Genomic DNA, 26,262 nt, shown 5'->3' on the forward strand with positions numbered 1-26,262 from the left:
TCCATTCATAACATGCAGAACAAAATCACCACAAGTTTAGAGAAACGGTTATACAAAGCAGCATCATTATTTATTACTGAATTATTAACAATGCATACACAATACACACTGTATAACATTCTCTGAATGTAGTTGGAAACTAAACTGTTTAATTTTTCTTGTTTTTCAGTTTCTGATTTAAAAAAAGGAAACAATCATTCGAGGTAAAATTATTGTGATAAATATTATAACATAATTGCTTACTAAATGTGGAGCCACATGATATAGATGTCCATATTGTAAACTGCAATGCAGAATTATTTAAAATCATTGTGTTTTATATAACACTGATCTGGAAGTGAGATAGTTAGGATATTCATGGTAGATTATTATCAATATCTGCAAGAATACTGTCAAAATTAATATTACAGTAATGATGATTTAGATGAGGGCCATAACCGATATCACAGTGGATCGCAGTGTAATGTGTGTGTGTTTGTGTGTGTACTCCTACAGCGAGCTGAAGAAGGCCAGGAGGCCTGTGTCTGGAGAAGAATGGGTCAGGAGCTTCTGGATCTGTGTGTAGAAACAAGAGACATTAATAACATGTAATTAGCTTGTTGTGAACTGTTGTATTTATGGACGGGTCTAACTAACATTCCGCAGTGGAGTAGCATCTCCCACCAATATTTTACTACTATGACTATAAATATACATATAAGATAAGATTGGTAACAAGGAGTCTACAGGCAACCCCAATAAACTTAGTGAAGCTCTGAGCTGATTGTGGAGTAATCTCTCAGACTGTTACATTTACACTGTTTATAAACATAATAATCCTCACATTAATAATGAACTACATGGAGAAACACCTGAAATGAACAGCGCACACCGGCTCACACTGTTGCCAGATTGCGAGGTTTCATGCTAAATTTTGAGTTGTGTCCGAAACTGACTGGATTAAACGCTGTGCTTTAACAGGTGGACAAATCTACCAAGTGTTAAGAGTTTGGAACTTTAACTAATCGGTGTTAAGTGTAAATATCTAACGCTAACCTTTCAGAAACAGAGCTTTTAGTCCTGCTGATGGAATTTTGAATAAGCTTTGAATAAGTTTGTACTGGTTATTATCTTTGAATATTTACTTCTTTAATTGCTTGCAAGCTTATTTTTATGTACTGTAATTATTTTCCTTTCGAGTGTCCTGTAATATAATGCACAAAACACATATAATACAAGCATGCAGATAATTTTTTTTTTTAAAGATCATGTTGGAATAATTCCTGTAATATTGTTGATATGCTGAACATTAGCTGTTTGAACTGATTTCTCAGCAGTTTGAAACGCATTTTACACAGTGAATTGGTTTTTATCTAAACCCTACTTCAACAATCTGAAAGTACCTCTTTAAAGTTGGGGTGCTTGGCGTCCTGCACCAGCTGCAGTAGGACCCCCTCAGTGGTGGTGAGAAACACTCCGCTCTGCTTCAGCCGCGACAGAGCGAACAACCGGTCCGTCTGACTGAGAGGAGAGCACACGGTCAGCTCGTCCACGTTTATTGTGAGAGTTTACTGGAGTCTGTGACTGGATTATGTAACAGACGGCCACAGTTCTGTAGGAAGCATAGATTTTACCTCCGAGATGAAACAGCATCTGCAACAACGTGAACCTCCATCCCTCTCTCCAGCAGATCATAAGCTGTACACTACAAACACACAGCAGCAGAGCAGCTAAGTCAGTTAACTGGGGTAAATGCATTCATACGTCCTAGGCATGCACCAAATATTTAGGAATAAAAGTGTATGAACAGGGCAAACATACACGTGCTGTGGGGGTGGGATGATATTATCACGATACTGTGAAACTGTGATATTTCACAAGATAATTCTTTATGATACTTCACAGCATCTGTGTTGCTTAAGAGGATAAAATACTCCTCAATAATAAAATACCAGGAATTAAGGATTTACTGTTACCAATATTTTTCACTACAGGTTTACCCTATTCATTAGATTAGCACCACCATGTGGAGTAACGAAGCAGCATGCAAATAAGTCTTACCCTGCTTTCACACTGGAACGCAACAAGTCGCTTGTGTCACCCAGCGTTTGTCGCTTGTGGGCGTGTCAAGCTCAATGCGCGCGTGTATCATGGTCCAGCCTCCAACAAGAAAAAAGGCACAAAAAAGCAACTGCTTGGTCACTTTATTCTACAGCTAAAGCTCCCAAACTTGCTGGACTCTTGGGCATTTCTGTGATTTAACTGCTCTGGAAACGCAGTCGTTCCCGCAGATCGACGTGGGTCCACCCCGTTCAACAGAATGAACAAGGAAAAAAACTAGAAATTCAGAGAGCAGGAGCTTGAGGACGTCGGACCACCTTGTATGTGATAGGTCCAAAGAAAAGCTAGAAGCCAATCGGGATAGAATGTCGCTTCACTGCGTAATAATTAATTTGCATAAAGTTGCGTGTCGCGGCGACAAATTGCCATAGGAAATGAATGGCTGCCTGTCGTTTTGTCGCTTTCCAGTGTGAACGCAGGGTAACTGAGGGGGTAGGTCTTTAAAAAAACATCCATACTCGACTCCCTGAATTAATAAAGTCTTGTAATACTGATATTTTGTCCCACCTTTAATTTATACCAAACAAGGACTTATTAAACTTTACTCTCCAGACTCACCCATCCCCCTCCCCCTCCCACGAGCCCCTACAGTGCTGCACATTAGAGCAGGAAGAGAGTTAATGTTTAAATTCTACTCGCTAAAATGAAACGAAATAAAAGTGTTTAGTATTCACTTTTCATTGGACTTCCTTTTCACAAACTGGTGGTTTTCCAGCTGAAAGACATGAGCAGCACAGAGCTGGCAGAGCTAATTTTAGCATCAGTTTGCATTTGTCATGGCCATTTTTTCAGAAAAAGAAGGATAACTCCAAGAAAATAAAAATATGCAATTAAACATATTTTTTGTTAGAAATGTGTTTATTTTCTTTGTGTGTATTGAAACAACACAAAAATACAGTGAGAAAAAAGCCAAATGTATATAATTTTAACGTAAAACTCCCAACTGTTCTTTAATAACTTGATTGAAATAGAAAACTTGAAATTTCAAGCATGTGATGCATGGTCAAACCCACCTGTGGGAAGTAACATGTAAGGGCAATATAAAAATTACACCTGAAACCGGATAGAAAGGAGAGGAGTTGACACAGTCTTTGTATTGTGTGCCTGTGTGAGCCACACTAAGCATGGAGAACAGAAACAGGAAAACAGAACTGTCTGACAACCAAAATTGTGGACAATTATCAACTCAATTATTCAAAAGGTTACGAGTCCATCTCCAGAGATATTGATGTTTTTATTGTCAAGATGCCCAACATAATAAAAATTTTTACAACCAATGGCACTGTAGCTAGGACAGTCCAGAGGGGAGATAAGCAGCCCCAGGCAAGTTCCAAAGAAATTCAAGCTGTCCTGCAGCCTTCCAGTGAGCCAATGACCCAAACTTACCCTAAAAAGCACCCAGAGATGGATGGAAACAAAGTGCTGGAAAGTTTGAAGTGGCCAGCAATGAGTCCGGAGTTCCAGTTGGGAGGTGTAAAAGAAGCTTGTTGATGGATATAAGAAGCAATTAATTTTAGTAGATTTTTCTAAAGGGTGTGCAACCAAATATTAAATTCAGGGTTCCAATCATTTTGTTTAGTTTGGAGTCGAAATTATATATATAATTTTGGCTTTTTCTTTGCTCTGTTTTTTGTGCTGTTCCAATACACACAAAGAAAATAAACTTGTATGTAACAAACACGTGTCACTGCTACTATTTTCTGGGAGAAATACAGGGGAGACAACACTTTCAGTCAGGACTGTAAGTACAATTATGATTAGAATAGCACGGCTGCATTGGTAAATGCTGGTAAATGCATTGTGCACTGCTTTGATATATCAATAAAAAAAATTGTAATTGTAAAAGACAAAGATAAGTTTAGACTATAAACTGTATTTAAAACATGTATAATCTAATAAAAACATGCAAAAAATGTGTTTCTTGATTTTGGTTTTATTTCAGTGCATCTCAAATAGGTACAGAATGTATTACAGGAATACTCTCAGTGCAGACAGTACAGCAGAACTCACCGCAATACAGGCTTGTGCTTCGATGCCGCAGAGTATGGCCTGCTTTGGGTTCCCCAGGCTGGCGAGCTCCTTCTCCACAGTGTCGGTCAGCATGGAGAAGCATGTTTTGGAGTGAGGCTTCAGACCCTCAGCCCCCAGCTCTTGCACGGTGGGACCCAGGCCTTTGGGGTACTGCTCGGTCAGAATCGGAGGAATGCTCAGGATTCGAGAAGCCTGCAACACAGCATGAAAATTAACATTAATGATTCCTGAACCCAGACACTAAATAAATACAAATAAACCATGACATGTTTGGTTTGGTACACAGTGAAGTTGCTAGGCTAACAAAGCTAATAAACACTGGATTTGGATGGTCACTATTCTCATTTTTGCAAATATACCTCTCATTTACTACACCTAACTGTCTAAAGAGTTGAAGAAAAGCATGGAGAGACTTTATTTAAACATTGACGCTAAAAATGTTAATGCTTGTGTTCATAGATTAAAGCCTCTGGGAAGCTAAGTTTTGTTTCTAGGTTTTTTTTTTTTTTTTTTTTTTTTTTTTTTTTTGTAAAAATTTAGAAAAAGGTATTAAAAAAAAACAAACAAAAAAAAAAACAGTATTGTATAGGTTTCTTTGCTGAATTCGAAATACCATATCAGTATCTGTATCGAAAATCTTAAAATTATACCCAGCCCTAATAGTGTCATGTGTAACCATACTCAAAAACGAACCTGTCCTAAATATATATTGTAAATATATGAGTGTACTCAACTTTGAAACTTTAATCTATACTGCGTACTTAATACTCAAAAATGAGTTAGTATAAATAATATGAAAATATATTAAATATACAGGCAGAACACTCTGGACCTCTGTCTTTTAGAAAGTGATCCGCTGTTTTAAGAAGTTCCTCAGAAGTTCCTCAGAACTGAAACCATGTTACTCAGTATTGGCATGTTTTCCTTTTCAAATGAGTCACTATTTCACAGAGGAAATCAGGAGAGTATACAGTTACAGTTAGGAATTTGGGTTTAAGATAAGGTTAATGCAGGGCGGCACAGGCATGTCCTAATGTGACTCCTGAGAGAGATCAGATGGTGTTAGAACAGATTACCTGCAGAAGTCTCGCAGCATTGCTCACCACATTGGTGAACTGGAAGATGGTTGGCCGAAACTTCTCCTGCATGTCGCACAGCAGCAGCACTGACGTTCTGGATGAGAGTCTTCCTATTCCTGCCACTAAAAGAGATCATCCCAAATTAATTTCAGGGAGGTACCCCCAGACCTGGACCTAGCAAAGCTAAAATCACTACTGTAGCGGACAAGACATTCATTGTTTTTCACTTTTACCAGACATGGATGTACTTTAGCGTAGTGAGAGGTGAAATGAGTTTTGATGGGATCCATGATGCTCCTGAACGCATCCTATCCGGGAGGGGGAAAAAAAAAAAAAAACACTGTCCGCCCTTACTAAAAACTGACTCACAGAATTTTGTAGAGAACAGGCCAATCTGAACCCTCTGTTTTGCATGTTCTTTATGAATATGCACATGCATATCTCTCCCTCTCTTTTTTCCACGTGTTTAAGGAAAAAAGTCTGTGTTGTCTGCGTACACGTTTGTGTTCACTTTTGGGCCACTCGTTCTATATTTCGGGAGATTTTTCTGAGTTGTGGGCATCAGCAGCCGCTATTGATATGCACTAGACTCCCACGTCTTCTGGGTGTCTTGGGAAGTTTATGTTCTGATTTGTATTTGAGAAACAATGAAATTCCTGAAAAAAACAATCGTCAGAACTGTCAAAATACACCTGTAGTGAATGGAAACAGATGCTAGTCCACCACATGATTGTAAATATGCTACCTGACGCATGAGGCATTACTGTATTATTTAGATACAATACTTGTACATTATTTATCTAAATTAGTTTAAAAGCAGTGTGTAAAACTGGTGGAGGAAAACATGCAAAGATGCATGAAAACTGTGATTAAAAACCAGGTTTATTCCACTGAATACTGATTTCTTAACCCAAAAAACTTAAAACTTTATGAATATAAACTTGTTTTCTTTGCATTATTTGAGGTCTGAAAGCTCTGCATCTACTTTTTATTTCAGACATTTTTTTCTGCAAATAAATGCTACAAATGACAATATTTTGTTGTTGTCCATAGTTTATAAAATAAAACAATGTTCATTTTACTCAAACATATACCTATAAAAAGCTAAATCAGAGAAACTAAACTGGTCTCTTATTTTTTTCCAAAGCTGTACTAGGCTCATTATAACGAATATCTAGGTTAAATCAAGCTGTGTGGTTGTTTTGCATTAAAATTCTCTGTTCCACCTTAAATGGTGCAGCTGTTGCCTTGCGCCAGACTCTTAACTGCTGCACTATTTAAGGTGGAACGGACAATTCTGAATAGGAAGCCAGATTATTACGCTTCACTAAAATAACTGGAGGTTACAGGGCTTATATTAGTGAACTAATGACCTGCTTATGTTTGCAGATAACAGGCTAATACTGAATTTCCAATGTGTTTAAATTACATTTAACCAGTTAGCTAAAGCTAAACGAGCCTGACGATAGTTAAGCACTTACTATTACTGCCAGTGTCCTCTAACCGTGCCAGCTGACTGAGCCCCTCAGCAGCAGCTCTGAGCGGGTTTCTGCAACACCAGAAGAAAGACAAAGAGTTTAAACTGGTAAAAACAGCTAAAACAGACTCTTTTTTAACACATTTACATGAAAAACTCAACCACATGAACAGCAAAATCTCGCTCCAGCCAACAAACGCCCCCAACACTGCCGCCTACCGGCCGCAACCAATCCCAAGCTGGCTAGTATGATTGACAGCTCATGTAGCCAATCATTTACGAAAAAGCGGTTGAAGGGTTCGCACGTTGACCCGATGACTTTACCTATATAAAGTACACAGTCATCGCTTTTACCTAATATGTAAAATGTGGAGACAAATGTATACACATCAGAATTATATATTATATCCAAAAAGTATAGTAATAATAATTTATTTAGAAATATTAGATATGTGAAATTAACTCTCAAAGAAATATTCCAAACTAAATATTTAAAAAAAAGTGTACTATTAATTAATAAAATTACATTATACATAAGTTCAATTAATGGTGTGACTCTTACAACAACAACAATAGCAAGTCAGATAACATTATTGGTTATTATATTAAACAAATAGTAAGTAAAGTAAGAACTACAACAGTTGAGGTGAGGTTGATCGCTTTTGGTATTATATTATATTATATTATATTATATTATATTATATTATATTATATTATATTATATTATAGATCACCTTATTAATTACAAAGGAATTTCACAATTTGCAGTGGACAGTAAATAAAATATAATAATAATAATAATAATAATAATAATAATAATAATAATAATAATAATTATTATTATTATTATTATTATTATTATTATTATTATTATTATTATTATTATTATCTTTTTTTTTAGAATATAAAAAAATATATAAAAATTTAGAATATAATAAGAACTACATTCCATACCATATCACAATATGTCATATACAGCATTGGAAAAAAAAAATAAGAGACCACTTATAAATTATGAGTTTCTTCGATTCTACCAAATGAAAAACCTATGGAAAATAATCAAGAGGAAGATTTTTGCACCAGGAGTGGCATAAAATTTTTCAATAAATATATATATATATGGAATATGAACAAGAGGAAGATGATCACAAGCCAACAAACAAAGCTGATTTTTGCACCAGGAGTGGCATAAATATATATACAGTATTTACTGTAAACTCCTAAATTAATGGACAAGAATCCTGGAATCCGATTCATTGGAATCGACTCTCGTTTTCCTAACGCCTGTAACTGGGGAATCGGCTCGATTCTTTTGTGAGTCGACTCCGAGTCGGGCCTTAGTGTCGGACAAAAGCGAGCGGCGCTGCTCGGTTATTTCTGTATGTTTATAGATATTTATAGTGTGTGAATCGCGCTGTAAGGCTGAGGGAAGAAATAGTTGGAGTTAATTTTATTTACTGGGTGTTTTATTTCTCGGTGTGTGAGTGAGCGAGGCCGTCCCTCCCCCTCTTTTAATGTGAAGTTGCCCCGGAAGGGTCCGGGCTCGGAGCTGCTGACCTGAGCCAGCGCAGGGTTTCGGGCTTTAGCTCAGATTTGGGGGTTTATTTTCGGGGAAACGGTTGGTGTGTGTAACCCTGCGGGGGCGGTGTTATCAGTGCTGGGCTTACCGGGCTCGGGTGGGCCGTTAACGGGCCGGGCGGTTCGGGAAGGTTCGCGGGAGCGCGGTTATTTGAACGCTAATGCTAGATGCTAGCTAATGCTAACCTTTGTATCGGTGTGGGCTTCGCTAGTTAGCGTTTAGCCGCTGTTTCTGACCTGCTGGGTGTTTAGATTAATATATTTGGAGTGTTTAAGAAGCAGTTTAGGTGCATTTGATCCGAATTAGGCTGTAAATAAACCGGTTCTGTTGTATTCGGGGCGGGTGTGTGGTTGCAGAGCTGATAGCTGCGTGTTAGCAGGCTAGCCTCCGCTAGCTCTTTTTCATTCACTCTCCGGAGGCGTGTTGGAGTCCGACACTGAAAAATGTCAGATTTTGACGAGTTTGAGAGGCAGCTGACCGAGAACAAACAAGGTAAGATCTGCTCTGTATTACAGTAACTTCTATTTAACAGCTTGAAGCTCATCTTCTGTTGTTTAGCGAGCTAAAGCTATCCAAAGCTACAGCCCATGTGTCTGTGGTTTAACACTGCAGAGCAGCTGCAGCTCAAACTGCCCTCATCCATATTCACCTGCCTGTAATAGCTAACCTGCTAAGCTAACCCTGTGTACACACTCTGTTTATTAGCTAAGTGAGGTTAACTAACTGCATTTATTAGTATTAAATTGTATTAATGCTTTCAAACAGGGCTGGACGATATTGGGGGGGAAACAAATTGACATTGCAATCGTTTATTTTTCATGTGATTTATGAACATTACCAGTCAAAAGTAAAAAAAAAAATACCACTTTAAATTAAGTGTTTTTTTCCTCATTTTAAAAAGTCCTACATTTGAAAATTAATCAAACAACCTTTATTTTCACTCGGGAATACATTGAGGGTGACCCTTATTTACAATGTTGCCGAGCTTTAACAGTTTAAAAGGGATTGAAAACATTTAATAAGAATTTAGAAACAATAAGGAACAACATAGTAAAAAAAATACTGTAATAAAATGAATAGAAAAAAATAAATAGAAAATTCAAAAAGACCAAACAAATAAATTCACACAAAGTAAATAATTTATAAATAATAAAATAATGAAAAAGATATAAAAGATAATAGTAAAAGTAATAGGAAAAAAATAGTATAATTATAAAAAAGATAATAAATGATACAATTTATAGTAATGAACTAAGAACATAGGAATCATAAAAAAACATAAGAATGAAGAAATAAATAAAAATAAATAAAACAATTTAAAATAATAATAATAAGATAAACTCATTTAAAAAAACTAAATAACAGGATTTCTTATAGGGATTAGAATGAATACCAAAGTCATCCGAACAATGAGAGAAAAACATATTTTGTATTATATATTTTTCATGATTTAGTGACCTGGAATGGCTTTCAGTTAACAGCTCTGCAGAACTTGACAAGAGTTAATTGCTTACATTTCTTGTCCTCTTAATGTAGTTTAATGTTTGAGAGCTTCAGTTGTGTTATAAAGAGGTAGAGTTGAAGAAATAAAGGTCACTCATTCGAAAAATAACTTTAATAAATGTAAAAGTTTCCTCAAGTGTAGTTGCAAAGACCATTAAAAACGCTATGCTAAAACTGGCCCTCGTCATTTTACTTATTAAAGTCCCAACTTATTAAAGCATGGGAACGAGATCCTAATGCATAGCCACAACTCATTAAAACAAGATAATTAAGTTGTGGGGACAATTTATATGATCAGGATTGAATATTCTCATTCCCATGCCTGGAGTCATGATTTCTTTTGTGTTCCATAATGGTGACTTCAGTGTTCATTTAATGTAGGAAAAAAAATAAATAAAAACATTGACTGAGAAGGTCAAAAAAAGGTCATCACCTGGATTTAACTAAGCACATAGGTAAGAGCCTCCCATTGGATAGTTACTGAATGAGTGGCCCTAAACAGCTCCAGTTTGCTAGGAGACATAAAAATTGGACTCTGGAGCAATGAAAAAAGGTGTGATGAGTCCAGAGAGATGGAGCATCAGGGTCAGAATCAGAAGAGAGGTGGCTGAAGTGATGCACCCATCATGCCTAGTGCCTACTGTAGAAGTCTGTGGCTGCACTGATATGATCTAGGGTTGCTGCAGTTGTTCAGGTCTAGGTTCAGCGATGTTATGAGCTCAAAGAATGAGATCAGCTGACTTCCAATGGATTTTTATGTCCTGATGGCATGGGCATGTTCGAAGATGACAGTGTCAGGATTCATGGGGCTGGAATTGTGAAAAAGTGGTTCAGGGAGCATTGGATTGATCATCATTTTCACACATGGATTGGCCACTATAGAGCCCAGACCTTCACTCCATTGAGAATGTTTGGGATGTGCTGGAGAAGGTTTTGCACAGTGATACAAATCATCAATTCAAGATCTTGGGGGAATTAATGCAGCTCTGGACAGAAATAAATGTTGTGACATTGCAGAAGCTTGTGGAAAGCTTGTCGTAATCAAGCTAAAAGCAGTCCAATGCTATACTAGAATTTTTGACCTTTATTTTGCCAGGCAGTTTATATATATTACTCAGTTTAGCAAGCTTGTATAGAAGTACGAAAAGCATTAATGCACTAATATGATGATCATTTTCGTTTTAGTTATTTTAGTTTTACATCACTCTGTTCATTACATTGATAAAGGTTCCCACATGGGAGTATTATCAACACCATATCATAATATCAACACCTGCTTTAGTATGGGTTTCTGGCTGATTCTTCAAACTGGCTAACTAGATCTGAACAATTTTCTTCACAATAAGAAGTTCTTCTTTCTTTTTAGTGTGTATATATATGTTAACTTGTATCTGTTCTACTGATATATGTTGCTGGAAGCTCTTATACTGAAGATACAGAATATTAAATGATGTGTCTGAAATGGTATGTACATCGTTTTCAGCTGACAGAGATAAGGAGAACAAGCACCACCGGCGCAGCAGCTCGAGGAGTCGGAGCCGGGACCGGAAGCGGAGGAGCAGAGACCGGGAGAGGAGAGGCAGCAGGGAGCGCGGACATGCGGACAGCAAGGACCGCAGACACAGACGGAGGTATACCTCACACTACAGCTTTAATCCATCATTTATCATTCATAGCTTTCTTTTACGTTAGTCGGGGTGTGTTGTGGTCTAGTAGCAGTGCTGTATGTCCTGGACAAGCTGCTTTTTAATTTTGTTATTTCAGCAATTACTTTGATACTGTACCTCCCCTGTCTAAAAGTCTAAAACCTTTTAATCAATCTTTTTTTTTTTTACTGGCGTTGTTGCCATGTGGGTCAGCCAGACCTGACTCTTCCTGTACCAGTTTTTTCCAGTTTTCAAAAGTCATTTGAAGGCGTAGGAAACAGTACTCACCGCTCTCTGGCTTCATCTCTAATATTTCTAAAGAAAAGACTTCTACTTTTAATAGTAAGAGTTCTCTGTGTTTCTGTGTCTATTTCTAGTTATTATGATAAAAATGTAAATGTGCTGTAAGTATGTAAATGTTGCAGTAGATAGTAACAGCAATAACACCATCTGTTCCAGCACTACAGACAAAGGCTTTGTAAATTAACATTTTTTAAAAATCCATTTCTAAAGCACAGTTTCCATTGCTACTTAACAGCTGTATGCTGTTAGCCAATTTAGGCATACTAAAGTCTATAAATTATTTTTAAAGGCTCTGGCAAATGGCAAAAATAAAGAGGAAAAATGGGGCGTTCTAAGACTTTTGGCTGTTAGCGTATCTCATTATACACATCATATCCCAAGTCATATCCCAAGTTTCTTGCCAATTCCCAGCCTCATCAGCTAATGTCTTTAAACACATGCAAACATGTACATAGCTGGACCTGAGCCTGCTGGAGATTATGTAAGAAATGTGAGGCTTGTTATTGAGATGATTGATGGTTTCAGGTGAGTTGGAGGAGGTATATATGCTCTATATGTCGAGGAGGAGTATAGCAGGAATGTGCTGAAAACAAATGTATGTTCTGTATTTACATTTACTTGTACTGCATTTAGCTGACTGTTATTCAGATCTTGTCTTTGTGAATCAGTTATTCAGGTAGTATGAATATAGAGTTAGACTGTTATAGACTTATTATTCTGAGTATTAGTTGCAGAATTACAAAAACATTTTTGTAGTGATCAGCTTTTACATTTAGCTTGAGGGGGTTTTATGCATTTGCCAAATATACAAAATGTACTTTTTAAAAATGAACTTTCCTGCTAATATAAAAAAGATAATTAAAACATCTTTTTATAATTTGTAATCAATTTCAGTGATTTTTTTTAATCAGTGCCGATAAGCCTGCATTTGAAACATGTTTTATCTGGCAACCTTGGTATCAGATTGCTTTTATTTACAAAGCTGTGAAAATAATCATCTACAAGGTACTCACACAAAGTAAAGTGCACAGTATTTACCATATTTTTTTGCACTATAAGGCTCACTTCAAATCCTTAAATTTTTTCAAAAAATTAAAATATTCTGGTGTACCATATGTATGAATTTAACCAGTCAGGTATTTAAAAGCAGTAAAGCCACTCCACTGAAGTGCAGCATTATACAGGAGTTTCAGTAAAGTTTCTCCAGCAGCGAGGCTGGAGCAATATTAGCATTAGCCGCTAGCCGTTCAGAAATGAGTATATCAAACTGTAGCCTGCGTGTTTACTGTGTTAAAACAAGCTACGTGTGACTAAGCGCTAGCTGATAGCACCCTGGCTTACCGGAACACTCGGGGTTCCTCAGTGTAGTGCTGTCGAGCGGCATTTATTAGCACTAGGCGCTGCTAAAACCTTAACGTTAGCTATTTTAATTTACTTTTCCTCCTACTGCACGTGAAGGTTCAAATAAAAATTTATTATTAAGTTTTATCATTTTTTATTTTTCAATGTTTTATAAAATTTGGTAGCATGATTTTTCAGTAGGGTGTCAGTGCTGCAGAATCAATGCAGCAGAAACACTGTTAATAAATGAGTGTTTATCGACTGTCCTTGAACAACAACTTGGTCCGTGTTCTAAAAATTCTGCATGTTGTCTCTCTGCACTCAGTCGCTCTCCACACCGCGAGAAGAAGAAGATTAAAGTGAAAAAGTACTGGGACGTTCCTCCGCCGGGTTTTGAACACATCACGCCCATGCAGTACAAAGCCATGCAAGGTGAGGGCAGTATGGACTAAAACATGATGTTGTAATGGGCAGATACAGTAATAGTAAACTATTTGGTGGTGTAAAAATGATTGATGTATGAAGTGTCAAAGTTTTATGTTTTGCAATACAATTTAGATTCTCAAAAGTCATAGCTCATGATGTGCGTCATCAGCAGCCAGAGTCCGAGAGAGCACAATTGGCCAGCTCTCTCTGGATGTGTACAGTAAATGGCACTCTCTCCTGTGTTGTTCAGCACAGGCTTCTGTTAGCTGATGTATCAGGACCTGGGATCTGATGCTTTCTTCACAGCATGTTGGCTGCCATTATATGCTGCAGTTTGTTGGCAGCAGAAGTCTGACTTGACATGAATCAAAAGAGGCGTGTGCTAGTCTTAAAAAAAAAATGTTAACACCTCTTTTCTTAGATTTATGGCTGTATTGTTCTTTTTTACAGTTTTTTAATATTTGATTAAAAAGTTTGTAATATGCTGTAAGGCTGCAACTAACGCTTATTTTGATAACCAATTAATCTATCTTTTTTTTTTTTTTTTTTTTTTTTAGTTAACCGATTATTAATCAGACCAAAGGGGGAAATTTTATTTAATAAACAAATGTATTTTTTAATTATTATTATTATTATTATTATTATTTTTATTTCTAATTGCATAAGCAAAAGTATGTCTAAGCTACTTATTAATATTAATTAACACTGGTTAGGACTTTAATAATCATTACAACATTTTAAACTTTTAAACATCCTTAAAAATTCTTACATTTTTTTTAAATATAATTTTATATAAAAAAAAAATTGTATCCCAATTTTTTGTATCATCCCTTACTTCAATTTACACGGCCAATTACCCAACCCACTCATTGGGCCAATTGTGCTCTCTTAGGGGTTTGGTAGCCCATGGCAAGCTACATGAACAGGATTCAAACCAGCGAGCTCCTGATTATAGTGGCCGGGGTCTAGCCCGCTGGACCACTCAGAGCCCCCCAAAATTCTTACATTTTATTAATGTGTAATAATGGTTAATTAGTGTCAATTAATGATAAGTTGAGATGTTAGTTAACCTTTTATCAATGTTTATTACTGCTATCAGTAGTAAGTTCTGATATAGATTTCAATGGGTTATAAACTGGTGTCTCTCTTTCTGTCCTCAGCTGCTGGACAGATTCCTGCCACTGCCCTTCTCCCCACAATGACCCCTGAGGGTCTGGCCGTGACCCCGACTCCGGTGCCTGTTGTTGGAAGCCAGATGACCCGTCAGGCTCGGCGACTGTATGTGGGAAATATCCCTTTCGGCATCACAGAGGCGAGTATCTCTGAGTGCATTCCCACGCGACCAGCCAATAATCTTTCAGGAAAACTTAATATGTGTGATTCATGATTAATATTTCAATTGTTTCATTTTGTTCTTAGAGTAGACTGAGAGAAGTTTTATTGTTTTAATTTTTTAAAATAGTTTCAAAATAGATGTGCAATTTTTATCTATTTATTTATTTGCATTTACAGTAAAGCTAAAACCAACTAAAAAAAGTGTTAACCTTTTATGTTTGCTTGTATTTGTGATGTTAATACATGTGTGTCTTCATATTTTAACAGGAGTCCATGATGGACTTCTTCAACGCTCAGATGCGGCTGGGTGGCCTGACTCAGGCTCCAGGAAACCCAGTACTTGCTGTCCAAATCAACCAGGACAAAAACTTTGCCTTCCTGGAGGTATGTCTTTAGATTTTTTGAGTCCCTGGCCAATACTTTGGCAATTCAGTAAAAAAAAAAAAAAAAAAAAAGTTGTTTTTTAAGGGTTTTTGAATATGTTTTATTATTAATAAAGCAAAGGTATTAAAACCATTATTTATTATAAAATAAATGTTACCATTACCATTTTCACTTAAGTATATTAAATCAGACAGAAACACCTTGTCACAATTCTCAGAGTACACTGAAGCAACTCAGTTTAGAAAAAACTGTAAGAATGCATTTTTTAAAAGTAAAAATATAAAAGTATAAGAATTAAAAGTTTTATACATGTTCTACTTGAAAATATTTCTAGTGAATCTGTTAAAATAATGCATATGTTTTTAGTATGACAATTTTGCAGACAAAGAGTGAGAGAAGTATATTAGCAGTGTTGTGGCTAATTTTACATTGTGCATCCCCAATCAAATGTTAAAATCATTAAAAATGAATGAAAGAATGCTGGAAGGATTTTGGGACGTCTGATTTTGGGTGCTTGTGTCTCTTCAGTTCCGCTCGGTGGATGAGACGACGCAGGCCATGGCGTTTGATGGAATCATCTTCCAGGGACAGAGTTTAAAGATCCGCCGACCACACGACTACCAGCCTCTGCCGGGCATGAGTGAAAACCCCAGTGTGTACGTGCCAGGTGAGTGGAGTTTCAGGATGGCAACACCAGGTAGCTCTGGTGTTACTGAGAGGGAATAAATATAAAACATCACAGCCATAGCATAGCATAGCGTAGCATAGTGCACCATCTTCAGCGTTGTAGATCTTTAGTGCAGCAGTTTTGCTCAGAAAAGTCATACATTTAAATAAACCACTTTGGCTACATTTACATTAGAAGCCCCATTGCACATTTCATGTATTTATTTATTTATTTATTCATTCATTCATTCATTTATTTGATTTCTCTGACTGCATAGTTCACATTCATATACGTGATCCTTATTTCTTGGTGAAGATGACGTGATCCAGATGGAGGTATGAATCTAATGCAGGACTATGTGGAAAGTTGGAATGCACCAGGATAAATATTTTAAACATTTTTGCTGTCTTGTTCAACTAACAAATGCCAAGACTAAGTTAGCTCAGCTAATGTTACTATCCTAGTCCAGTAGAACTTGTGTCTTTCAGCTGATAAACTAACAGTTTTTGAAACCAATAGCAAGTGATACCAAGAGTAAAGAAGGTGATGTTAAAAGCTTTATTTTAGTGCTGGGCTCGGTGTAAATTTTCCTTTCGGTATGCGTTTTTTACATACTGCCATACTGCCAGAGGCGCTAAAGAGCACTGAGTAGAACAGCACAACTACAAAAGCACACTGGTACAGCTTGCTAGTTAACGCTAGCCAGTTAGCATAACAAGCTAACACACCGGAGGGAAGGTAGCTCAGCTCTGTGCAGTCAAATGCTAGTCTCGCTCTGTACTACCTGAAGAAACATTGTCATATGAGAACAGCTCCTGCTGCTGTTCCACACTGTATGAGTGTTTTTATCCGAGTAAAATAAAAAAAAAAAACAACAGCAAACGACCAAAGATTTTGCAATTATTTACTCAGAGAAAAAGAGAGGAATGGAATTATGCAATCCATCCACAGCTCAGACAAAAAGTTTCTCTTGTTCCCCCAGACGTGCCCAGAATCAGTCCTGGGTACAGAATCATTTAGCAGCAGAAGTGATAAAACGCCTTGAAACACTGGATACGAGGTGCATAAAAAAAACTAAAAAAAACTTGAAGAGCAGTTACTATAACCCTCTTTAAAATATAATAATCGTGTAGCTTGAGGGATATATATTTTTTTATGTTTCACTGGAAAAATTAAGCAATTGTAATTGATGAACAGCTACTTAATTACTTTGTACTTTTAATAATAATTAATTTGATACTAAATTGTCTAACTTGTGCATTGGAGTGCATTTGAGAAATATCTTTGAGTACTTACATATTGAGTATTTTAGGTCCATTCATAGTGTTTATGGAACAAGTTAAAGGAGGTTGTTGGCGTTTTAGGGTCTATGGTTTACTTTTTTTGTTGTTTTTCTGCTGATAAAGTTAGATTTTTTTTCATATATCTTATAATTTTGTGGAACGGAGTAAACTCAATACTAATCAAAGCCCTCATTTAAAGCCTTAATGTTTTTTTATAATATGCACTCCAGTAGAGTAAGTTTATAAAAAAGAAAAATACGATGATATACAGTGAAACCGTTTTGAACGTTTTTCAGTGTTGGTGGTAACTGCAAATATTTTGTGAAACGTTGGTATTTGTATGCAGCTTTTCCCCTTCCCCTCACAGCATTTCTGTCCCTAGCACTTAGTAGCACTTGTAGTGCGGTGCAGTTACATTGAAATTTTGAGTTTTTTACAAATTTTTATAACCAATATTGTTGGGTCTTTTTACTGAACACGAAGGTTGAAGGTTAATGTAAGGTTTTTAATTTTATTTGAATTTATTTATTTATTTATTTTCAGTTGCAAAAATTGTGGTGCATCCCTATGTTTTACTTTAAGCTTTTACAAGACTTTGTGTCCACACTGCTTAAAGAATCTGGTTCACAGTAGTTAAGTAAAAATTCAGATTTGTACCACTTTAGGCTGGTAATGTGAACGCAGCCATTGTTTCAAATGCATTGTTTGTTTGTTTTTGTTTGTTTGTTTTTGTTTTAATATTGGAAATATTTTATCTGCTCAAACAAAGTAGCTCCAGCAGCTTAGAGTAAAGTACTCGTTGTTGTTCCTTAGCAACCAGAGGTCCGCAGAGTTCTGCAGGTATGGTGAAAATAACATGCTGTTATCAGATTTAGAATCACAGGTAGAAACACATTTTACAGTCATTTTACAGTCATCAGCTTCCGCGAACAGAACTAACTGCTGTATAAATGTAAAGGTCTCTCTGTTCCACCAGGCGTCGTCTCGACCGTTGTGCCCGACTCGGCTCATAAGCTTTTCATTGGCGGTCTGCCTAATTACCTCAACGACGATCAGGTTGGTTGTGTTGCGTGATCACCCTCTCAGCCTGCTGTTTGATCTAACCTTGAGTTTAATGTACATGTTTAATAAACCCTTGATTCCAGCTGTTTTCCCCTTTTTGTTGGAGTCAGTCATGAACGTTCAGTCCCGTCTGTGCAAGTCTGCTTTTTAGTTTTATTTCAGCATTTATTTGTGATTTTTATTTATTTTTATATGTTTTGGGCTGTAATCCTGCTAAATGCTACTGATGTATTATGATGGTGTATCAGGTGAAGGAGCTGCTGACATCGTTTGGCCCTCTAAAAGCCTTTAACCTGGTGAAGGACAGCGCTACTGGCCTCTCGAAAGGATACGCCTTCTGTGAATATGTCGACGTCAACATCAGCGACCAGGTGATGATAAGAGTGGTGCAGATTCATTGATGGGTCCAGTATTTAGGCTTGATAAAATTTAAATCAAATTGTTTTTATGATAGAAAATATTTAAATAATGGTGATTATTATTTTTTACCTATTTTTGATACTTCAATATCGGTCAGTCAGAGACACATTAAGCCCGTAACAACATTTCAGTGTTCTGAGTTTTATAACTGAAGACCTGAGCAACATATATAACAATATATAATATAATATACACATCATAGCATATACAGCTCTGGAAAAAAAATAAGAGACCACTAAAAAATGATGAGTTTCTTTTATTTTACCAAATTGAAAACCTCTGGAATATAATCAAGAGGAAGATTTATGATCACAAGCCATCAAACCAAGCTGAACTGCTTTAAGCCTTGAGGGAGCATAAATGGCGCTCTTTCCTCTCATCACTCCAAAGGGTGATGGCGATCAGCATAAGGCATCTGTGAGCTGATGTATCGGAACAGAGTCGCTGCTCTTTCCTCTGAGTGCGCTGTGACTCAGCAATGCTAGCAGTTCAAAAAGAGGTGGAGTCTGACTTAACATTTATCGGAGAACGCATGTGCTAGTCTTCACCCTCCTGGTGTTGGGGGGGGGGGGGAGTCGTAATGAGTGGGTTGGGTAATTGGCCTTGTAAATGGGGGAGAAAATGGGATAAAATATATAATATGTTATAAATAAAATGATGTATAATAATAAATAAAAATTACAAGAATATTTTAATGTGCTGAGTTTAACTGAGAGCTTTAATAGAGGTAAGAAATAATAATAATAATAAAAATAATAAAAAATATATATATATATATATATATATATATATATATATATATATATATATATATATATATATATATATATATAAACTTTGGACATATCATCCTGCCCTAGTGTGACTGATTGGTACGTAAATTGATAACGTTATTGTTAAATTTTGTGTGTTCTGGCAGGCTATCGCTGGGCTCAATGGAATGCAGCTGGGTGACAAGAAGCTCCTGGTCCAGAGAGCCAGTGTTGGATCTAAGAACACTTCGCTAGTGGGTGTAAGTAAACAACATTTATTAATATGGGTGGGCTCTGTGGGAACACACAACATCACAATACTGCATAGATATGTTTTGTCCTGTTTCTACTTCAGAAATGTCTGCAAAAACAATCTTTCAAAAATAGTACAGTACCAGTTGTAGATTAAAATTAAAAACAATTGAGGGACACATATGAAATATGTAATAAACTGTTTTAAGGGTTTGGCCTCCACAATCCCCTGATCTAAACCTGATCCACTTAGATGGTGATTTGGGATGAGCTGGAGCTTCACTGTATAAGTACCATATTGTTTGCACTATAATTTTTCCCAAAAATCATCAGTGTGCTTTATAATCAGGTGCACCTTATGTATGAATTTTACCAGTCAGATTGTAAGGAGCAGTAAAGCCACTCCACTGAAGTACAGTGTTATACAAGTGTTTCAGTAAAGTTTCCCCAGCATTCAGCAGCATAAGCATTAGTCGCTAAGTGCTAACTCCTTCGCCAGTCAGAGATGGGTATTATCAGCCTGTAGCCTGCTTCTAACTCCGACTAGCAGTGCTGGAGCAGCTTTAGCAGCTAATTGCCCTAAGCGATAGCTCTTTTGCGGTTCAGTGGTGATGGTTAGCTGCTAATGCTAATGCTGCTGCATTAAAAAGCACTTTACTTACCCAAAAAATGAGAGAATTCAGGAGAGAATTATGTGTAGGTTAACATTCAGCGATCATATGACTGTAAAAGAAAATGTTTTTCTTTTAATGAGTTAGTTTTGTTTACTCGGCTTAGCTTTATTTAAGTTACCCATTACATTTGTGTTGATGGAATTTAATTGCTGCCATTTATTTTGCCCCTCCATCTGCAGACCGGTATGAACCAGACGCCGGTGACGCTGCAGGTTCCAGGCCTGATGAACAGCTCCATGAATCAGATGGGAGGAATCCCCACTGAGGTTCTGTGCCTGATGAACATGGTGTCCCCTGAGGAGCTGCTGGACGACGACGAGTATGAGGAGATCGTGGAGGACGTCCGAGAGGAGTGCAGTAAATACGGACAGGTGAAGAGCATCGAGATCCCGCGGCCTGTCGACGGCCTGGAGGTGCCCGGCACGGGGAAGGTACGCCACTCCCTCACAAGCTTCTCAAGCTTCTCATCACCCAGCTGCATTCTATTGAGCCCAGCAATAGCCTGCCATAACCCACAAGAAGACATTACCGTTAGCATTAACATTAGCATACTACTTGACTTTGCTTGACTTGACTTATTTCACAGAACTAGGAAAATTATATATAAATGGTCTTACTTTCAAAATTTTTCTATTACATGTAGATACATGTGGATTGTACTGTCTGCTACATGTAGATACATTATCTACTACTGTATAATAATATTAAAGACTTAGACTATGACGAAATTCAAATGCAGTTATGTAGTAGACAAAAAACCCAACCCAGGTGATTTGGGATGAGTTTGAACGCAGAGTGAAGGAAAAGCAGTAGAGAAAGTGTATATATGTGTGTGTGTTTTAAGAGAGAGAGAATGGGTAAGAGAAATAGTGACACTGTGTTGACAGTATGGAGGAAAAATTAAGCGTGGGTGAAAGTAGTATATAGCTCAATTGGTAGCTAACTGGCTGGATTAGCGTCTGTGCTAGCACACTCGATAACTGGCCAAAAATGTGTAAAAAAATCTACGGATTTGGTTATTCACCCATTATTACAAGAATGCCTATATTTACTAAAATACATTTGTTGTTTCTTAATTTCTCTGTCTGTTTCTATGCCATTGTAGATTATATCTTGTCCTGTCTCTTTCTCAGATCTTTGTGGAGTTCATGTCGGTGTTTGACTCTCAGAAGGCCATGCAAGGACTCACAGGAAGGAAGTTTGCCAACAGAGTTGTGGTGACCAAATACTGCGACCCAGACGCCTACCACCGCCGAGACTTCTGGTAGAGAGAGGGAGAAACAGAGCAGAGAGAGAGAGAAAGATGGAGAGTGGAATGAAGAGGAGTGTGTGGTATTTCCAGTCCGCTGTCCCTTTTCATGCTTTGTAGGTCACAGGGACGTGGGTGGAGTGGAGTGAAGGTTTTAGGATAAGCGTTAGGGCAGGTGTAGGTGTTCACAGAACACTTATTCTGCACCCGGCGGCTGTTTGGTTGGTATGAGTATAACTGGGGTTTATACCTTTTTTCCTCCATGCTAACAACGTTTAATTAAAACTCATGTAGGGCTTGAGGTGTGGTGCAGCACATATTTCAACAAAACAAAAAAAAGTGGAGAAATAAGTTAGCCCCGCTATGAGTATTAGGAGAAAGTATTACATTTACGGTTTACCTCATTTAACTCCATATACACTCTAATTTACCAATACGTTTGGATGCTTTACTTTAGCTTAAAGACTAATGTCGTTAACAAATAAATAAAGCTTATACCCACATTAAGCAGTGGCAATGCTGTAAAAACACTATTTCCTATTATTGGTAACACTTTACAATAAATGGATGTGACCTCAGTAATTTTTTTTATTTAATAATTGGTATATTGTCTATTAGGTTTTTGTTTTTCACATATATAACAGTGAACAGTAATTTAGGCAGTCATGCAATACCAGAGCTATGATTAAATAAAATCTGTCACCTTTAAAAGGGTATAATTGCTCGGTTATACTATTCTTTTATGAATATATCAGTGGCATTTAATGTATCGTCCCAAAACATTATTCTTGTGACAGAAAAACTCTGAGGTATTGTAGAGGATTGTATACATCTTGCAATATATTGAGTGTCACAGAATTACAATATTGTGATATCATTTTCATGTGATGCCCTGTGATTCCCACTCCTAGTCAGGGTACTCCTACCAACCTGGCACCTATAAGCTTTTATTACTTATTAGCGACCTTAGCCTCGTAGCTTCAGCACAAAACTAAAGAAGCTAGCTCCAGATACCAAACAGCTTTTGTCCAATCACCTATAAACTGAATTTAGGCTAAAACTCTCACAAAACTGCCACTTTTCATCATCATAAAGCTCACTCACGCTCACTCCTCTTTGATCTGCACACAGAAAGGGTTGGGATTAGCAGTGGGACTGAGAGAGAGCGAGGAGTCCAGGAGGTTTCCTGCGTTTTTTCTTTTTTCTAACAACATCCAAAAAGATGCAGAGAGGAGACCGGTCGAGATGTGTCCGTATTTATGAATTAGACTGTTCAGTTGTTATTAAAAAAAAAATGTTAGAATGAATTGACTATGAATAGAGAAATAAAGGCAGATAAAGGAAAAGTTGTGTGAAAAATGACATGAGTGTGATTAATCCTGAACCCCAGATTTAGATGGTTAGCTAGAGTCATGGTTTACTCTCTGACAGATGCTTCTTTGTTTGCAACAGGAGATGCTAGGCTAACGATGCTAACAGACACTGGACTTGGGGCCCAATCCTATTTCACCACTTGGCCCTACTCCTCTGTTTTGCTGGAGGGGTAGGGGGAAGTGTTAGGGCTACATGGCCGATCAAATAGGATTTTTTCAAAGGCACACTCAAAACAGATGGATATGAAAATCACTGGTACGATAGCAGCAAAAGTGACCAAAGAAACTAACAAATGAGTATTTTCCTCGTAAAAAAAATATGATAACCACTGTATTATATTAGACTATATTATAGTGTAATGTGCAGTTTTCCCATTCAGTATATTGTGATTATTGTGTTGTGAAACTGTAAGCGATATAATCACAATATTGCAAATGTTAGTTAAAAAAAAAAAAAAACTCCTAAAAGTTAGCATTTAGAACAGTGAGATATAGTGGGATATAGTGACCGAATACAACGCTGCCATCTAGTGGCCGGAGTTAAAACACAACACTAAATGAACCACCAATCTTCACATGTAAAAAATACTACTAATAATTGATACCTTTTAGGATATAAATACATTATTGAATTTTTTTTTTTTTTCAATTCAAAAAACGATATTGGTTTGAAATTGATTGATTGAAATTGGTGACCGTACAGTCTGCGTCTAGTGTTGGTTAGCCTGCTTTAATAAGCCTAGAATCTCCTGTTGTGGTCTAAAGAAGCTCACATCACTTACAAACCGTGTCTCTGGACTGAATCTGAGTGTGTCAGTGATCAGTGATGTTCACACCAGATCAGATCAGATCAGTGATTTTACACCAGACAGTTTCTGTAAACAGTGTCTTTCTCTGTGTGTGTATATATAAAACAAGTCTCAGTACAGAAACAGGCTACTGCATATGTTTATTATAGGATTGTGTCAGTGTTTCTTTTCTCATTTTTTTCCCTTTCATTTTCTTATCAGAATGAAGTGTCTGCTCGTTTAATTCTCTCTCCCGTCCCTCTTTTATCCCCCTCTTTTTTTTTTCTTCTTTTTTTTTTTGGTTTACTGTTTTCTTTCGTCCTGATTCAGTCTAACCCAGCAGGAGGGAAATGAACGTCTTTTCTTTCTTTTTTTCTTCTCCCTTTGTCTTTCTTTCTTTCTTTCTTTCTTTCTTTTTTATATGCATTCTGTATCTAACTGTCTACTGCTGTTTTTTAAAACTGTAATAAGCTGAGCGAGTTGATTTAATACGATGATGCCGTTGTACGAGGACCAGTAGAATTATTTGGCATAATAAAGTCAAAGCGTTCAAACGTGTTTTCTGCACAAACATTTCCTCTTATTGGTGTGTGTACATGTATGTGTGTGCGTGTTTCGTATGTGTGTGTTCAAAAGAGTGTTTCACAAAGCAGGATTTTTCAGGACTGTCCAGTTGGAATGTCCCGCTGTCTCCGTTCTCCTCCTTTTGGACAGGCTTGACTCTGGACTTTCTGGCTTAACTGAACAGTTCTGCTGTGTGAAGTACCCGCCCAGATCCCAGGCCAGCGCTAACTAGGTAGCTTCAGCTTCTTTTGGACCTTTGGTCTGCCCTGGCAGAAATGTAGTCAGGCTAATTCACCTGAGAATGGAATGTGTGACTGTGTGTTTGGGGCAGTTATCATTTTTGCTATGTTTTCAGGTTTTTTTTGTTTTTCTTTCTCTGAGAATGTGTTTCTCAAATTCATAAATAAAACCTAAAAACAAAAAAAACGTTTTGTGGTAGTATATACTTTCTTTACAGGATTTACACTCCCAAGTCATGGGACAGCAGTATGCAAATCGTTTGCAACACCGGAAAATCATGGTTTGTTTGCACTTTATTTTAATAAATCCTCAATGATTTTTTTTTTTTTTTTTTTCCAGCACGTCCTTAAAAAGTCTTTGTCTTACATTAAAATCCAGTTCTACAATATATTATACATTTTCTGTGGGTTTAAGGTTAGCAGAGAGCTAGCTAACATTAGTGGAGAGTTAACTAACATTACCGGTAAGAGAACTATACCGGTGAGAGAACTAAGGTTAGCGGAGAGCTAGCTAACATTAGTGGAGAGTTAACTAACATTACCGGTGAGAGAACTAATGTTGGTGAGTAGAGCTAGCCAACGTTCCCGGAGAGAGGAATAAGGTTAGTGAGGAGAGCTAGCTAACATGCTAACATACTACTGTTAGCGGCAAGCTAGCAGATAACTAACTAGATAACTGGTAAGCTGAGAGCTAGCTAACATACTAACATTAGCGGACTGTTCTGCATCGTCAGCAGTTGTCTCAGGTTCACTATCGTTTCGCCCCTTAACCTTTACGCTTCACTTGAGTGGGGCAGCGAAGGATGATTAGCTTTAACTTGCAGAAGTTCTGCCCCTTAACCTTTACACTTCACTTGAGGGGGCCAGCGAAGGATGATTAGCTTTAACTAGGTTCCAACTGTGGGCTCTTTCTAACCACAGCCGTCTTAAGTTGGTCTCAGCCGCCAGGCACCGATGTTGCTGGGAAACCTCGACCGACTACTTCAGTGGGATAAGTATGTGCACGCCAACATTTGATAACAGCCTCGTCAATCAAGTCCTGGTATTCTGCTGTTTTTTCTAGCAAGTAGCACCAGCAGTATGGTGAGCTCAGCTTGTACTTTAGTCTTGTGTGATATCAATACCATGTCAGGAGGAAGTAAGGTCACATCTTTTGGGAATATACGTTTCTTTTTTAGGTCCACTCGCAACTCCCAATCAGATGCATGCTGTTAAATGGAAGGTCTGTAGCGAACTAGCAAATGTTACAGAGGAGAGAACTAAGGTTAGTGGAGAGCTAGCTAACACATTAACATTAGCGATGAGCTAGCTAACAATACCAGGGAGATAACTTAGGTTCGCGGAGAGCTAGTTAACATTGGCAACAAGCTAGCTGACAAAACCGAGAAGAGAACTTAGATTGGCGGAGAGCTAGCTAACACTAGCGACGAGCTAGCTAACATAACCAGGGAGAGAACTTAGGTTAGCGGAGAGCCAGCTAACAATATCGACAACTTAGGTTACCGGAGCTAAATGGAAGGTCAAAATAAGTCTTTTAAGACTATTAAAAATAAATAATTTAAGGCTGCATTTTACAACACTTTTTAAGTTTGTTTTTGTGCGTTTTTATGTTATCAGGCACCACTTTTACAGATATTGTCAAATTAGATCATGATAAATGAATGTACACTGATAATTATTTATAGAGAAGATACTTCAATGTTTTTCTTTATTATTTTTATCATTAGTGGGAATA

The 26,262-nt window shown here is 37.2% G+C and overlaps 2 protein-coding genes across 6 annotated transcripts; one reads left to right on the top strand and one right to left on the bottom strand.

Annotated features, from left to right (window-relative positions):
- Nucleotides 1-48: 48 nt before the first annotated feature.
- Nucleotides 49-6,925, bottom strand: isoc2 (isochorismatase domain containing 2). 3 transcript variants are annotated; one of them, XM_007256457.4, is made up of 7 exons: nt 6,853-6,925; nt 6,692-6,759; nt 5,208-5,332; nt 4,111-4,323; nt 1,614-1,684; nt 1,383-1,500; nt 49-555 (listed from the first exon to the last, which is right to left on the bottom strand). In XM_007256457.4, coding segments are annotated over exons 2-7 (594 nt in total). In that variant the 5' UTR covers nt 6,693-6,759; nt 6,853-6,925; the 3' UTR covers nt 49-489. The 3 variants fall into 3 exon arrangements, with proteins under 3 accessions (XP_007256519.2, XP_015463136.2, XP_049336476.1); XM_015607650.3 differs by having other exon boundaries at nt 6,850-6,908; XM_049480519.1 differs by having other exon boundaries at nt 6,692-6,911.
- Nucleotides 6,926-7,998: 1,073 nt separating this feature from the next.
- On the top strand, nt 7,999-24,282 carry u2af2a (U2 small nuclear RNA auxiliary factor 2a). Of its 3 annotated transcripts, XM_007256451.4 has the most exons (12): nt 7,999-8,758; nt 11,253-11,400; nt 13,385-13,491; nt 14,646-14,797; nt 15,088-15,204; nt 15,733-15,871; nt 17,968-17,994; nt 18,131-18,210; nt 18,465-18,587; nt 19,556-19,648; nt 20,494-20,745; nt 21,448-24,282. In XM_007256451.4, exons 1-12 carry the CDS (start codon nt 8,710-8,712, stop codon nt 21,580-21,582), a joined length of 1,422 nt encoding a protein of 473 aa, XP_007256513.1. In that variant the 5' UTR covers nt 7,999-8,709; the 3' UTR covers nt 21,583-24,282. The 3 variants fall into 3 exon arrangements, with proteins under 3 accessions (XP_007256513.1, XP_007256514.1, XP_007256515.1); XM_007256452.4 differs by lacking the exon at nt 17,968-17,994 and having other exon boundaries at nt 18,113-18,210; XM_007256453.4 differs by lacking the exon at nt 17,968-17,994.
- Nucleotides 24,283-26,262: the final 1,980 nt, after the last annotated feature.

This window comes from Astyanax mexicanus, chromosome 6 (assembly GCF_023375975.1).
Source record: "Astyanax mexicanus isolate ESR-SI-001 chromosome 6, AstMex3_surface, whole genome shotgun sequence".
NCBI classification, from domain to species: Eukaryota; Metazoa; Chordata; class Actinopteri; order Characiformes; family Acestrorhamphidae; genus Astyanax; species Astyanax mexicanus.